Source organism: Schistocerca americana, chromosome 4 (genome assembly GCF_021461395.2).
Source record: "Schistocerca americana isolate TAMUIC-IGC-003095 chromosome 4, iqSchAmer2.1, whole genome shotgun sequence".
In the NCBI taxonomy this organism is placed as follows: domain Eukaryota; kingdom Metazoa; phylum Arthropoda; class Insecta; order Orthoptera; family Acrididae; genus Schistocerca; species Schistocerca americana.
The window spans coordinates 380,713,557-380,730,226 of record NC_060122.1 but is presented as its reverse complement, the minus strand read 5'-3'; the positions used below and the strand labels follow the sequence as shown (position 1 = coordinate 380,730,226).

General features: G+C 40.4%; 1 protein-coding gene across 2 annotated transcripts in view; it reads right to left on the bottom strand.

Moving 5' to 3' along the window:
• Window positions 1-16,670, bottom strand: part of LOC124613917 (nuclear receptor coactivator 3) — a 309,937-nt gene that overhangs the window by 19,960 nt on the left and 273,307 nt on the right. The window contains exons 15-19 of one of the 2 annotated variants that reach the window (XM_047142667.1): window positions 14,213-14,382; window positions 12,141-12,258; window positions 9,911-10,156; window positions 3,658-3,943; window positions 1,036-1,416 (exon numbers count right to left, since the gene is read on the bottom strand). In XM_047142667.1, coding sequence (XP_046998623.1) covers window positions 1,036-1,416; window positions 3,658-3,943; window positions 9,911-10,156; window positions 12,141-12,258; window positions 14,213-14,382 — 1,201 coding nt within the window. The remainder of the gene's footprint in view (window positions 1-1,035; window positions 1,417-3,657; window positions 3,944-9,910; window positions 10,157-12,140; window positions 12,259-14,212; window positions 14,383-16,670) is intronic. The other variant, XM_047142666.1, reaches the window with a different exon arrangement.

The following is a 16,670-nucleotide window of genomic DNA, read 5'->3' as shown; positions in this document are numbered from 1 at the left end:
TTTTATTAAAATTGATGTTGTGGTTGTGTTTCGCAGTTAAATTGCACATCTATGAGCTTCATGCTACATTACTGAGCTGTTAAAATGCGAAAGAGAAAAAAATAAGTTTTTGTTTGGAAAATTTGGCACATTAATACACAACACAAATATATTTTGCCAAATACGGGTGCTCCACTGAAATTCATTCCTGAATCACACACTATGCACACAATATCTACAACACATCAAGCACTTAGCAGTAAACACCTTCAATTATAACAACTAGCCATCAATGTAAAACATAACAGAATGGCAGCAAAAAGTGAGGGTCCAATATCTGCATATAATGTTGTACAAAACTAAGTGGCAAAATAAATTAATGGTAAATTTACATTAAGGTCAAAATGCTTGAAACCGGTGAATTTACTGAAACTAAAATATTAACGCCTACAACTGTACTGAGAGATGTTTTAAGAGACTTTATACAATAAATAATCTAATTCTGCTGCCACATTAAGAATGGGCTCTTCGAGTACTATCTGTCCTGTAAACTAATTGGTGCCCCACAAATATAACACAAAACAATTTATCACAGATAATACAGCCACATTGAGCAGAGAAAAAAAGAAGCATATGGTCATGTATGTCCAGACCATCAACCCCCTTTCTCTCTCTCTCTCTCTCTCTCTCTCTCTCTCTCTCTCGCACACACACAAACCATTTTTCTTTCTTTCTGTGTAGTACACATACAAATAACACATAAAGCAGGTACAGTCTTCCATGACACAGCACAAGGACACAGATATGTACGTTCCAGGAATGCACATGGGGAAAAGGTTCCTCTCCCATCATCAAACACCACACACATCTAAAAGAAGACTAACAATTTGTGTTAATGACACACAGGGTACAAAGGAATAGAGAAGGATGGGAAGGAAGCCAGCCAGCGAGTGACATGCTTGATGCAACCAAGGCGTGGTGATACAAGAGGGAAAAGCCACAGGAGAAGTGAGGCAAGGCACCGTCACATGACAGTCTGGAGGTCACATGACTTACCACCCGGCTGGTGATTGGTTGGCGTGTGGGCTTGGGGTCGACCCCGCTCGCTCGCCCCGTATAATTGAAAATTGGGTTGGTCGTAACAAAACTGGGAGTCTGGTGGTGGCCGGGGTTGCGCCTGGTACATCACCGGGTGGTGCTGGGATGGTTGATGGGGATTGTGGTGCTGTGGTTGTGGCTGCTGTTGGTGATGAGGAATGTGGTGGTGGTGATGATGTGGATGCGGGTGAGACAAAGGATGCGGATGGTGGTGATGCGGGTCAGGCAAGGGTGGCCCATGAGGATGAAACGGGTGCGGCGACACGGGTTCACTCGGGGAAAGCGCAGGGTGCGGAAGTTCCTGTTTCGTTCCATAAAGCCGCGAATGGTTAACTCCACCTGGAACAGGGACAGGTGAGATAAGTCAGCAGAGCAGCCAGGGCCTCTCGCTGGGTCCGGAGCGCTGGGATAAGGGTGACTGCAAAGGACTGAAATTAAAGACAGGAGCAACCAAGTCTGCTTATTACTGGAGACACTCTGCGTACTTCATGATGCAGAACCATTCGTGTAGGCAAAACAAAAGTAAAAAATGTGCAACTATATGTGCAGTTTATATTAACAACATATTCACTCATATCAAGTACTAGTTGAGGCAAGTAGGTACACAAACAAAAATTCTATATTAAATGCACTCCCAGGCCACTCTCAGCATGTCACCAATCGCAGCTACAAAAACAATGCAAAATGTTCAAAATAGTACATCAAGTATCACTGAGTTACTGCTCAGAGTCACAGCAAAACAAAGGAACAATAACATGTATGCAAGAAATAAAAGTACTGTGCATCAGACTGAAAGACTGTATTCAATGGTTTCCATTTTTTCTCCAGTTTTCTCCATATAATCTAATTACATGATCACATACCAGATTCGTAAGAAATGGCCAAAGGAGAAGTACAATTTGTCACTCATATCCCCATAGTACCAGAGACAGAGTGGGAGCTGTTAGGTAGATGGAAAACAAAATTCAAAATACTGACAATATTGCAGTTTTGGAAAATTAAGTACAGTCATTATTCTCTTCACTCATGTATTATGGCTACCTGCATAATGAATTGACATTGATTTAAGGATCTACATTGCCATCACTACGTAGGAAAAAATCACTTAAGTTTTTTTTAAAAAAATCTGTCCACAAAACAAGGATGCATTAATGGAGTAGATGACACTAGTGTCCTCCTGAAACTTGGTGGATTACTTTCAACTTCTAAATACAATCTTTCTTCTGACTCACTGGTAAATGAATAGACAATAATTCCTTTTCCTTTTGGAGAGTTAACTAAAACTTGGTGAACATGGAAACACATTCACAGTTTTTACCATCATCATCATCATCATCATCATCATCATACATCATCATCATACATCATACATGCACCCCACATAGTGGAAGTCACACTTCCAAAGTCAATATTAAATTGACTACACAGTAAAGTTTTGATTAAAAAAATGCAATTAACATTTTTAACTGCCACATGATTAACCATCTGCCAAGCAGCTTAATGGTTTGGTCGTTTTCTCTCTTCTTTTTCCCCCTGCCTCACTAACACATCAATCACTGTGCCTATATCTATGAATAACATACTTAAAAATACATGGTTGCCAGGAAATTTTTAATGTTGCTATCACTACCACCCATGTTGCACCAGTTGCATTGCGAAGATTATTATCTAAATATTATGCACCAATTTAAACAAGAGGTACAATAAAAAGGACAAGGTTTGATCAAAACAAAAGGTATTTTTCATGAAAATAGTGTCCCAGTTCACAAGTGATTTTTCAAAGGAAAAATTAAAAAAAGGAAATAATTCTTTCCAGGATGATATTTTTACTCTGCAGTGGAGTATTGGATGATACACAACTTCCTGTCAGGTTAAAAGTGTGTGGTGGACAAGGACTCAAATGTGGGACCCTTGCCTTTCACAGGCAAGTGCTCTACAGAGCTGTGTTCATCCTAATTAGGCATGAGAACTTCTATAATGTTTGGAAGGCAGGACATGAGGTACTGGTAGAAGTAATGATGCTAGGACAGGTTAAGAATGTGCTCGAGTTGCTCAATTGGGATAGCACCTGCTCATGAAAGGCAAAGGTCCCCGATACAGATCCTGATTTGGCGTACAGTTTTAATCTGCCATGAAGTTGCAAAATAATTTTTTTCAACAAAATAATTTTTTCAACAGAAAAAGTACTTGGAAATACAATTTTGATTACACATCTTTGAAAAGTTAAAATATTTGAAAGCATTTTCTTCTGACAATCATCTAATTCTCCATCAGGTAGTACGTCCAGAAATAGCAAACGTAATCTGGATTTCAAGTATGACAAATATGCTGAGTTTTGTTTTATTTTTTAGTCCTTTTGCATAGTCATTCAAACTGAGAAAAAATGCTTGTTTACAAATAACACAACAAACCCAACAACATTTCATGTATGCCATTTATTAGTATCAACACCCACTTCAAATAAGTCCTCTGTTATGCAACTTCCTAAGCTCCTCTAGTGCATAACTGTGTGGTCATTAACATCAAAACGAACACTTCTTCTTAAAAATGGAATGTTCAGACATCCTAAAGGCAACTTACCTGGAAGCTGAGTCGTGGCAGATGGAGCACTAATTGTCCTCTGCAACCGAAGTTGTTGTGGAAACTGGCCCTGTGCCTGGAAACCTGTCGTCGTTCCTGGAGAACTGGGTGGGGGAAATTGTTCGGCCTGATAGGGTGATTGCCGTGGACCAACCACAGCCCCTCCAGGACTAGCCAATGATCGCACTGGCGGCAATTGTTGGGGCTGCTGCTGTTGCGATGGTTGCTGTTGTTGTTGCTGCCGTTGAGGACCAAATGGCCGCCCTGCAGTTCCATAGTTGCCCTGCTGATGAGAATTTCAGAAATTTTCTTTGCTGCCATTCCCAGTCAACTTTTCTCCCAATGTACTATCAACTATAACAAACAGTATTATTGGGTACTAACATCAATTTAAATAAATGTCAAACAATTTACATTCTTGTATTGTGTATTGACATGTCTTCAATGATGATGTAATTAATGCAGGCTGACATGAAGTCAGTTGCTTTGCAAACAGTTGGTTCAAATCCTAGTAGTGGAAGCAATTTTCATCACTAGAAATTAGTCAGCAAACAAATGGGAGCAGAGGCATAGGCTCAGTTTAAACACACCGAGCCCTGACTGTCGTGCTTTAAATGCTAAACATATTTGCAATGCCTCCTCATAAAGAGGTCATTCACTGTATGTGGACATTATGCTCAGTCCTCTCCACTTTACCATACAGTATTCCAAAAGTGAAGCCTAAAAGACAGCATTAGTTTCATCTTGTCCATTCTTTCCACATGCTACTCACACAAAACACAATCAACAGCATTATGCCTGACCACTTGATACTTCAGAGAAGCCACTGCAGTCTGACCTGAACTACAAGTACAGTAGTAAGTATAAGCCTTTTGATTGTATATAAAGGCAATATTCTACACCTGCATCTATAGACATACTGCACAATCCACTGTACGGTGCATGGCGAAGGGCTCTACCACTTCTAGTCATTTGCTTTTTTGTTTCACTCGCAAACAGAGCAAGTGGAAAACAACTGTCTAAATGCCTCTGTATAAGGTCTAAAGGTCTAATCTATCCAATCTTATCATCATGGTCCTTACGTGAAATGAACATTGGCAATAGTAGAATAGTTCTGCAGTCAGCCTCAAATGCCAGTTCTTTACATTTTCTCAATATCACTGCACGAAAAGAATGTCACCTTCCCTCCAGAGATTCCCATTTGAGATCCTGAAGCATCTCAGTAACATGTGCATGTTGTTTGAACCTACCCGTAACAAATCTCAAAGCCTGTCTCTGAATTGTTTTGATGTTTGCCTTTAATCCAACTTCGTACAGACCCCACACACTTGAGCAGCACTCAAGAATAAGTCACACTACCATCTTATAAGTTGTCTCCTTTACAAATGAACCACACATTCCCAAAATTCTCCCAATAAACTGAAGTCGGCCATTTGCCTTCCCTATCACAATCCTCACAAGGTTGTTCCATTTCATACTGCACTGCAAAGTTATGCCTAGATATTTAAACAACGTGACTGTACCCAGTAGGACACTACTGAACTACACTCCTGGAAATTGAAATAAGAACACCGTGAATTCATTGTCCCAGGAAGGGGAAACTTTATTGACACATTCCTGGGGTCAGATACATCACATGATCACACTGACAGAACCACAGGCACATAGACACAGGCAACAGAGCATGCACAATGTCGGCACTAGTACAGTGTATATCCAACTTTCGCAGCAATGCAGGCTGCTATTCTCCCATGGAGACGATCATAGAGATGCTGGATGTAGTCCAGTGGAACGGCTTGCCATGCCATTTCCACCTGGCGCCTCAGTTGGACCAGCGTTCGTGCTGGACGTGCAGACCGCGTGAGACGACGCTTCATCCAGTCCCAAACATGCTCAATGGGGGACAGAGCCGGAGATCTTGCTGGCCAGGGTAGTTGACTTACACCTTCTAGAGCACGTTGGGTGGCACGGGATACATGCGGACGTGCATTGTCCTGTTGGAACAGCAAGTTCCCTTGCCGGTCTAGGAATGGTAGAACGATGGGTTCGATGACGGTTTGGATGTACCGTGCACTATTCAGTGTCCCCTCGACGATCACCAGTGGTGTACGGCCAGTGTAGGAGATCGCTCCCCACACCATGATGCCGGGTGTTGGCCCTGTGTGCCTCGGTCGTATGCAGTCCTGATTGTGGCGCTCACCTGCACGGCGCCAAACACGCATACGACCATCATTGGCACCAAGGCAGAAGCGACTCTCATCGCTGAAGACGACACGTCTCCATTCGTCCCTCCATTCACGCCTGTCGCGACACCACTGGAGGCGGGCTGCACGATGTTGGGGCGCGAGCGGAAGACGGCCTAACGGTGTGCGGGACCGTAGCCCAGCTTCATGGAGACGATTGCGAATGGTCCTCGCCGATACCCCAGGAGCAACAGTGTCCCTAATTTGCTGGGAAGTGGCGGTGCGGTCCCCTACGGCACTGCGTAGGATCCTACGGTCTTGGCGTGCATCCGTGCGTCGCTGCGGTCCGGTCCCAGGTCGCCGGGCACGTGCACCTTCCGCCGACCACTGGCGACAACATCGATGTACTGTGGAGACCTCACGCCCCACGTGTTGAGCAATTCGGCGGTACGTCCACCCGGCCACCCGCATGCCCACTATACGCCCTCGCTCAAAGTCCGTCAACTGCACATACGGTTCACGTCCACGCTGCCGCGGCATGCTACCAGTGTTAAAGACTGCGATGGAGCTCCGTATGCCACGGCAAACTGGCTGACACTGATGGCGGCGGTGCACAAATGCTGCGCAGCTAGCGCCATTCGACGGCCAACACCGCGGTTCCTGGTGTGTCCGCTGTGCCGTGCGTGTGATCATTGCTTGTACAGCCCTCTCGCAGTGTCCGGAGCAAGTATGGTGGGTCTGACACACCGGTGTCAATGTGTTCTTTTTTCCATTTCCAGGAGTGTATATCTGAACATTACAGGTTTGTTTTTGCTATTCAAGCACATTAACTTACATTTTCCTACGTTTAGAGCCAGCTGCCATTTATAGCACCAATGTAAATTTTTTTCTAATTCACCTTGTATCATCCTACAGCCACTCAACTTTGACACCTTACCATACACCACAGTATCAACAGCAAACAATTGCAGTCTGCTGCCAATCCTGTCCGCGAAATCACTTATGTATACAGGAAATAAGAGTGGTCCTGTCACACCTCTCCAGAGGCATTTGTGATGATACCTTCGTCTTTCATGAATAGCCGTTGTCGAGGACAATATACTGGGTTCTATTACTTAGGAATTCTTCAAGTCACTGGGAACCTGTTCCATATGCTCTAACGTTCTCATAAAATCTTTTCCAAGAAAGGATGTTGTAAGGGAATTGGATACTTGCATTTTGTTTTCATTCTAATAACATTACTGTTAAAGATTTTCAGTTTTACATCAGCAGTTATGCTTTGTAACAGCAGACATATATTACAGCAAATGACTACAACATATGGGTGAGTTTCTAGTGGAACACAGAAGAATACATGTTTTCAGTTTTTTTATAAAAAGAAGAAGAAATTTTCTATACTAACCATACAGTAAATACACACATCAAAAAAGTTTTGCATCGCCCCGGTTCCCAGAACTCCTGAAGATAGATGTTGACTGTGGATATTGTCTCACAGACACAGTCCCTTTGACTCTTCAGAGATGTCACCAAACCCACCCAAAGATGTAAACACCCATGCATGAGCAGTGCCTATTAGACAGAGGGGGTCCGACAGCCGATCAGTTCCAGTCATTCCACCAGGAAGGAGGTACATGGCTCGTGTTGTCTGTAGTTTAACCATGCCTAGACGGTCAATACTGCGGTTCGGTCAAGTCCGCATTGTTACTTTGTGCCAGGAAGGGCTCTCAACAAGGGAAGTGTCCAAGCATGTCGGAGTGAACCAAAGCAATGTTGTTCAGACATGGAGGAGATACAGATAGAGACAGAAACTGTCGATTACATGCCTCGCTCAGGTCGCCAAAGGGCTACTACTGAATACCTACGAACTATGGCTCAGAGGAACCCCGACAGCAACGCCACCACGTTGAATAATGCTTTTTGTGCAGCCACAGGATGTCGTGTTACAACTCAAACTGTGTGCAATAGGCTGCATGATGCGCAACTTCACTCCCAACGTCCATAGCGAGGTCGATCTTTGCAACCATGACATCATGCAGTGTGGTACAAATGGACCCAAAAACATACCAAATGGACCATTCAGGATTGGCATCACGTTCTCTTCACCGATGAATGTCTCATATGCCTTCAACCAGACAATCATCAGAGATGTGTTTGGAGGCAATACGGTCAGGCTGAACGCCTTAGACACATTGTCCAGTGACTGCAGCAAGGTGGCGATTCCCTGCTGTTTAGAGATGGTATTACATGGGGCCAATATGCACCGCTGGTGGTCACGGAAGGTGCCGTAATGGCTGTTCAATACATGAATGCCATCTTCCAACCAATAGTGCAAGCATATAGGCAGCATATTGGTGACACATTCATCTTCATGGACGACAATTCGCGCCGCCATCGTGCACACCTTGTGAATGGCTTCCTTCCGGATAACGACATTGCTCGACTGGAGTGGCCAGCATGTTCTCCAGACATGAACCCTATTGAACATGCCTGGGATAGATTGAAAACAACTGTTTATGGACAACGTGACCTACTAACCACTCTGAGAGATCTACGCTGAATCGCCGTTGAGAAGTGGGACACTCTGGACCAAGAGTGCCTTGATGAACTTTTGTGGACAGTATGCCACGACGAATACAGGCATGCAGCAATGAAAGAGGACGAACTACTGGGTATTAGAGGTACCCGTGAGTACAGCAATCTGGACCCCCACCTCTGGAGGTCTCACTGTATGGTGGTACAACATGCAATGTGTGGTTTTCATGAGCAATAAAAATGGCGGAAATGATGTTTATGTTGATCTCTATTCCATTTTTTTGTACCGGTTTGGGAACTCTCGGAACCGAGGTGATTCAAAACTTTTTTTTTATGTGTGTGTGTGTGTAAGGTTTGCATATTGCTGGTGTTATAATTATATAGGCTTTCAATATTTTCTTCCTCTCCTTTTTTTCAAATTTTTAATTGGTATTCATGTCATTCTTCGGAAGTGGCCACCAGCTCAAGAAACATCAACAAACACAACATACCAAATTGCTCATAGCTTTGAAGCTGAACTGATACCTAGAATTAACGCACAGACCTTAAAAATTATTGGATGTTTGATACAAATATACCACTATTGTTTCTTGTATACATAAGTGAACAAAGCATTAATATTAAACCCCACGACAGTGCAATGGAATCAAATCAATCACATTTGATTTAGCTTATGATGCTACGAATGTCTGTAGAATTTACTTTCCTAGCAAATAGTTCAATGTTTGAGTCCTTTCAGCTTTGTAATTCTGCTAACAAATTCACATTCTTTCAAGTGACAGTAAAATGCATTAATCTCTCATATATCTCTACAAACACAAAAAGAGTTTACTAACCGCTATGTGTTGGTTTTAATAGCAGAAACATTGTACAGCCAACAGTAACTCTGGCAATTTCATTTGGGAGTTAACTCTCTCCACAAAGTACTCATAATTGCAGTAAATAATTTGACATTTGGAAATTCTGACTATTAGATTTCCAATAATATTTTTACTGGTACATACCCTGCTTTTTAAACATTACATTTCTTATAGACGCAGTTACTAAAGAAATACTTCACAGAAAATTGCTGTAATCATAGAAGAGAGAGAGAGAGAGAGAGAGAGAGAGAGAGAGAGAGAGAGAGAGAGAGTGAGTGTGTGTGTGTGTGTGTGTGTGTGTGTGTGTGTGTGTGTGTGCACATGCTCTAGACTGAGAAGGATTTGTTTCAAAAGCAGCAAGTATTTTTTTTTTTTTTTTTTTTTTTTTTTTCTATTTTGTATTTGCCTGTTGACAAGTTGATGCTACTGCTTTTTGGTGAGTGGATCTCTTTAATCCTGAAATATTTATAATCTTTGGCTCACAGAACTAGATGTATTTTATTACCAGTGCACCACAACAAAATTGCTCAGATTTTGCTGTCTTTCAAACCATGTGAGAGAAAAAAGTCCTTAGAAGCAACATCTTTCTCCACACAAATTCAGTGCTTGCAATAATAAGTTACTTTGACTTTCTAGCAATTACCCAGTGAAACAAAGACTGTAGTTTTTAACACTCACAGAAAGTTGGGCATTAAGCACAGGGTTCTGCTGCTGCTGTTGCTGCTGTTGTTGTTGTTGTTGCTGTTGCTGCTGCTGCTGTTGTTGCTGCTGTTGTTGTTGTTGCTGTTGCTGCTGCTGCTGTTGCTGCTGCTGCTGCTGCAGGCTTAGCCTTGATGCTGCCTGTGACCAGCTGCTGACGGTCTGCTGACCCTGTGGAGACTGGGCAAGAGTACCTTGTGTGAGGACTGGATATCCTGGCTGGCCCTGCAGGCAAAACACAAATAGCACTGAGCATTACAAATATCAGCACAATAAAACATTCAATACAAATCACCTGGTAGCAGACAACTGAAGCAATACTCAAGGTTTGCATCTATTGTTCAGTAGCCAGTGCGGCTGATTGGCATATGGGTCACCTGATTCAATTCCCAGTACTACCAGGGATATTTCCTTGGGGTAGGACTGGTGCAGGATGCAGCCAGCCAAGAGGCCAACTGAGAAGCTATTTGACCAATTACTAGTGGTTTCAAGTTAAGAAACCTGACAATGACGAAAAGCAGTGTGTTGACCACATGCCCCTCCATGCAGCATCCATTGATAACACTGTGGTCCAATGGACACAATTGGCCCGTATAGAACCAGAACTTTCTACTCAAGGTGATCAAAATGAAACTGTGGTATAAACTGCCTATCACAGCATTTATGAACATTTTTTCTGCTTCCCTCTAATGTATAAAAGTTAGACAGGTTGGTACCAAATCCATTCACAAGAAATATTCTAAGTAAGTTTGTGCATTTTGCAATAGAACTATTGCGTCAAAGAAAAAGCTTATCTTCCAGATAAAAAGCTTAAGATATAATGAGTAGCACTGTTGGCTCGGGTCAGTTGTGGTGATGTGGGAAGGAGGAAATGCAGCGAGGCAGAAAGATTAAGAAAGACTGAACCTATGTAAAACATGTTTGTGTGTACAATGTAAGTGGCTGAGCTCAAATACACTGTCTATGTCAATTTATTCATGGACCGTCTTGACGATTTACTTCAAATCATCCGACAAAAGTAAACCGTTGACTGACCTACTGCCTTAGGGGTGCTTAGGGTGTCACAGAAGTTACTTTGTCTCATAATGTGGGAGCATGTCCCAGTTTTGTTGTCAGAGGACTGCACTTATCAAATACCTCACTCCAGTGATGGCCTAAAGAACTATGAGTCCTTTGGAATCAATGCATGGATGTTTACAAAAATAGGGATTTGTGCACAGCAATATCATGAAGTTGAGAATCTTTAACATTTTATGTGGAGAACCAGGATCAGAATAGAAGATAAAGAAAAAAAATTGTTCTTTCACATTCAGGTATGTGTGGGTTTCAGTTATCAGTAAAGTTTATTCTCATACTTTGTACTGTGAGTTGGTTCAAGGCTTAAAGTTCATTTCTATCCTCTGATTATTAATTCAAGAATGTTTTCTCTGTTCACCGAATGGTATAGACCTCCAGTCACCATCTAGTACTCAGTAGTGTCTGCAGTTCCAAGGAAAGTGATCAGAATTAAATGAACAGTCACAACCAGTAGTGCTCCTCCCATGTTATTTTATTTGGTGACTGCATGATTCCAGGCATCAAAAGTGAAACAGCACAGAGGAAACTGGCTGCAGCAACAATCTACTTCATAAACATAAGCTGAGAGGACATTTACACGTAATTTTCCAGAGTTCAATACAAATTGCTAGCTCAAAATTTGTTCAGACAAGGGAAAAAGAGTGCTAAAAATACCAGGAAGGAGGGTAGATGTGCTGCAAGAACTGTGATGTTGGACTCTGCATCCCACAGAACTTGCATTTATTTTTAACTTCCTCATACCCTTTTTGTTAATACAGATTGGATATTAAGAATGCCTCCCAACAGAGAGAGAGCCAATTCTTTTTTTGTGTGCTAATTATATCCTCTATTTGAATTTGTGTAGTATGATAAACTAACATTTATGTAACAATTAAAATAATAATTATTAATAGTGTTTCATGCAGTAACCATGTTCCTATCACATATTTCTTTTGCAATGCCATTTAAAAATAACCAACAGTTATGACAGTTCACAGCCAAATACCACAAGGCAAAATCGAAGTGTTAAAAGTCTTTTCACCTTTCAACACAATGTTTACATTTTAATTCAAGGTAGTATTAATTACTGAAATTATTTCTCATTCTGCATCTAATAGTGTTAGAATAGGCACAAACAGTGCCACTAACATACCTGGGAAATTCTAGGAGAGAGCTGAGACTGCTGAAATGAAGGCAGGCCAGTTGGTGGGTGAGGGGAAAGCCGTGACTGTGCAGCTTGTTGTCCACTACTGAAGCTGTTCATGCCCGTACTGCAATAAATGAAATAACTATACGTATTTGATTCCCATTTATAATACTAAACATAAATAATGAAAAATCATAATTAAATGAGGCAGAAGTAAAGTATTAAATAATAATACTTCAACAAATACAATTTTTTCTCATTTTACAGATGCATAAAGTGAGATACACTTTCACCTTCCAATGTGTTTAGTAGACATTTTGTCGATCTTTATTTTGTAGTATTTTCATTATGGCATCATAAAACACTACTATTAATTTATGGCACTACATTCATTTCATTTCTTTTTTCAATGAATACAACATTCAAATTAGTACCACATAAAAAAAGAAAGAAAGAAAGAAAGAAACGAAAAACTAATAATCACTCTCTCCACCGTTCACTATTTCCTATGAGCATAAACAATTTTAATAAGGAGTAACTTAGTGTAAACTGAAGTTGAGAATCACTTTATCTTCAGTAAATAAAGGAGCAATCCTGACTTTATTACTGACTGTCTCTCATGAAAACCTGCTTGTGGGCAACACTACAAAATATTTTCTTTCCTTTTCAAGACTGCACACAACTTACAACATTTTCACTCTGTTATGACAACTGCATCTTGTACAAGGACTTCAAACATGGATTCCAAAGTTAACAACTTCATTCATATGCCTCAATACTTCCTCATGGTTGATTTAACTTTATTTCTTCACTTGTTAACAAACTGATTCCTTACTGATGTCATCCATCTCAGTGATTCATACAGCTCCCTTCAATGCAATGAGGTGGCACAATGAATGAAACACTTGGCTTGCATTTGGGAGGAATGTTGTTCAAAATCCCCATCTAAGCACCTAGATCTATGTTTTCTGTGACTTTCATCAACTGAGTAAGATGACTTACAGGGTGCTTCCTTTGAAAAGAAAAAGATCTTATCCTTGTGTGACATCTCCAATGACCTCATCCTTAACAGGTCTTTACACTTCTTAATTATTCCTTATAAGTCCAACAAATAAACTTCCAACTGCATTAATATTTGTTTCTATTGCACACCTCTTGGACTTTGCAGAGTATGTATAAGCAATGAAATAATTTGACAAGACACTTATGAAAAGCACTGCTGTTCTCACTGTAGGCATCTTCTCACAACCAAAACACTCACTATAGATTGATTTTATATCACTGGTTTCCAATCCTTCTCCACATATTCTGTTTCCTCATTTCTCTCTCATATTGTACATCAGACACAACCACATGAAGAGAACTGCACACCATTTCTATCATGACCTTGCTCTGAATGTCACTACAGGTTTCTTCCAACACTTGCTAGCTAGTCTGGTATTCCAATCAATTTTTGTCTTCATGTGAGAGCCAAACAGACCATGCTTAAAACACGTCTTCTGCTTATTGTGACATACAGCTTAGAGCGCTGTGTAATCAATGAGTTAGAGTTGGGAAAGCTAAAAGCATGCAAAATAAAGTTTCTGAACTCAGCCTCACAGGAAACTAGAAGGCATATAATTAGAAACAAATACATGAGAAGAGAGATGCAAGTGGATCTGTCAGTGGCTGAGACACTCAGTACTGCATAGCTCAAATGGTTTGGACATGTAAAGATGATGATGGACAACTGCCTGTCAAAACCATACTTGGGACAGAAATGTCCATGGGAAAAGAATAAGAGGATGACTCAGAAAAAGATGGCTGGATCAGATTAAGGATGATTTGAAGAGTTGAGGAGGAACCTGGAAAACAATACTAAAACCAGAAGATTATCAACTAACAAAATGGAAGCAAATTATTCTAATCACCCTACTTAGCTTGCTGTTGTGGTGTAAAGATCATGATGTGGTGGTGGTGACAATGATGATGATGATGATGATGATGATGATGATGCTGTACATACACTTTTTATGAATTTCACAGATATTTATTGTAATGAATCATATCAATGACACAAAAAGCTAAACAAGATTTACCTGACAGGGGAGAAAACCTGCTGTTGTCCAAGTGGTGAAGCCAGTTGTGAGTGTGGTGAATATGGCTGTTGATTGAGTCGTTGTCCAGGGGAGATCTGAGAGGCTGCACTGTTTAGAACCTGGCCTCCAAAGTTTGGAGAGAGCTGCGAATCAGGAACACTGGCAGACCTCTGTGAAACAAAATTTCAGATTAGTAAAATTGTTGTATTTTGTTAATATATCATTAGAGCTTCCATTTCTCAAACTCTGTAATGACTAGACTTGTTTTTGGAGAGGATCCACATTGAGCAAAACAATTTTTACTTTTATTTCCCAGACGTGCTTCGCTGAAGTTTCAGCATCATCAGTGGGTTTTTTGTTATCTTTCTATAAAACCGGAAATATGTTTTTTACTGCTCGTACACGTAAAACTGAGTTTTTAAGACAATATGTACATATCTGAAAAACAGACAAAGTTTCTTATATATACATTGTTACCATATGCTGTGGATTTCCAGGATTTTATGTTATTTAATGCAGTTGTTTTGTTTCACATTTTGTCATCTGCAACCATATAAAACTTAAAGTAGAAGAGTTATTTACTTCAAAATTTTACGACTGGGCATGTTGTGGTTATGCCTACCATCAACTAGTACTTTGTGGAAGAGCGTGTGTGTGTGTGTGTGTGTGTGTGTGTGTGTGTGTGTGTGATTTTGGAAAGTGGTGTTTGGCGTGTTTATGGCTGGTGTTGTCTGACAGTTCTTTGATGACAGAGAACAGAGTTCATTTCTTACCTGTTTCCCTTCAGTTATAGCTTTTTGTAATTGATAGTTTTCTTAAATTATTAGTTTTTGTGGGGGGCTATTGCTTCATTTGAGAATATTCAAGTCAGTGTTCATATTTGTTGGACTGTGGTTCATGTCCATAAGGTGTTCAGTGTATGTAGAATGATAGCTGTTCCTATATTTACATGGTTACAAGATGAGGTTTTGTCCCAAATTAGTCATACAAAAAAATCACATTTATCATATTCACCAATTGAACTATTGTTGCCGAAATTAACACTTTTATGTTGTTTGATAGATTACAAATGGGTGATCCTACATTGACAGATGATGCTTTGGCTAATTAGGTCAAGTGCAGATTTATTTTGAAAAATTTGAAAGAGCAGGGCAGGCCAAACAATACTCGCTTTCGAATAGGCTCAAGATTTCATGATACACTGAAGCACTCGATTCAGTATTGATGCTGCTCAAACAATCACATGACGTTTGACTCGTGCAGAGCTAGCACAAGCTATACACGAGAAACTATGAACTAGCCACTGCGACTATCTATTGCTCCAATTAAAATTTGACAGTTTGTTGAAACACAGTAGGAAATAGCACTAAATTCTATCACCTTACAAACTCTTGTATTTGAACAGGTTTGCAATTAAATTTCTCATACGAACACTAACGCTGCTTCTTAATTAAAGGTAACATTCAAAAGCGATTATGTTATCTTTAAAAAAAAGAAAACATTACTTGATTCTGAACCCAGATCAATATTTTATCCGATTATGAGAGATTGTAATGATTTACTAAGTGGGTTGGAAATAATAACAGTTAAAAACATTACCAGCTTTTAATCAGCTTTAGTATAGGATGCTGACGTTCAGATGAAACAAGAAGAAAAAATTAATCCAGAATGAAATGTCTAACAATCAAAGTGTACTAAACTGGATAATTGTTGCACAAATAAATTAAAGTGTCAAGACTCATCGTGGAGATAGTATCAATGCACATCAATAGATGGTGAGAACTGCACTGAATCATGAATGCGATCTTTTATTTATATATTAGTTGCCATTATTATATATATGACCTGACTCTAGAATATACTGCAGTCCGTATTTCCCTGTTGCTCAAGCACAGAAATACGGAAGGGCTGGAGGCGGAGCAGTGATAACAGCTTCTTTGATGACTAGGTAAGTGCAGGAGTGGGAGTAGTGAACAGGCAGCAAATTACGGCATGTTGTCAACCGTGGGACTCTATAGCGTGTTCTTTGACTTTTCCGGAACATCTAACACATTTAAACTGCAGTCTGCTGGAGTCCTTTTGTAGCTGGAATTGTACTGATTTTAAAACTGGACAGATACTCATCAATAGTATTAACTTCTGCACGAGACAGTAACAGTCTAGATAGTGGAGAATGTTGTTTTGTGCTGCAGTGTTGTCAATGCTCACCATAACATATGATGGGAACAAAAGAGGATGTATCAAACATTGATTCTACACAACTAACGAGATCCTTGTAACATTGCCATGTCAGTATAGAAGCGAAATTCAATATGTATTTAGATAAAAACATCTGTGTTCTCTGATCCTAAGGTAATCACATCCTCAGATATTGCAACACATTTGGAATAAACAGTCAAATATTTGTGACAAAGAAGATATAAATTTCAAAACTGTGCTATTAGAATGATGATGATGA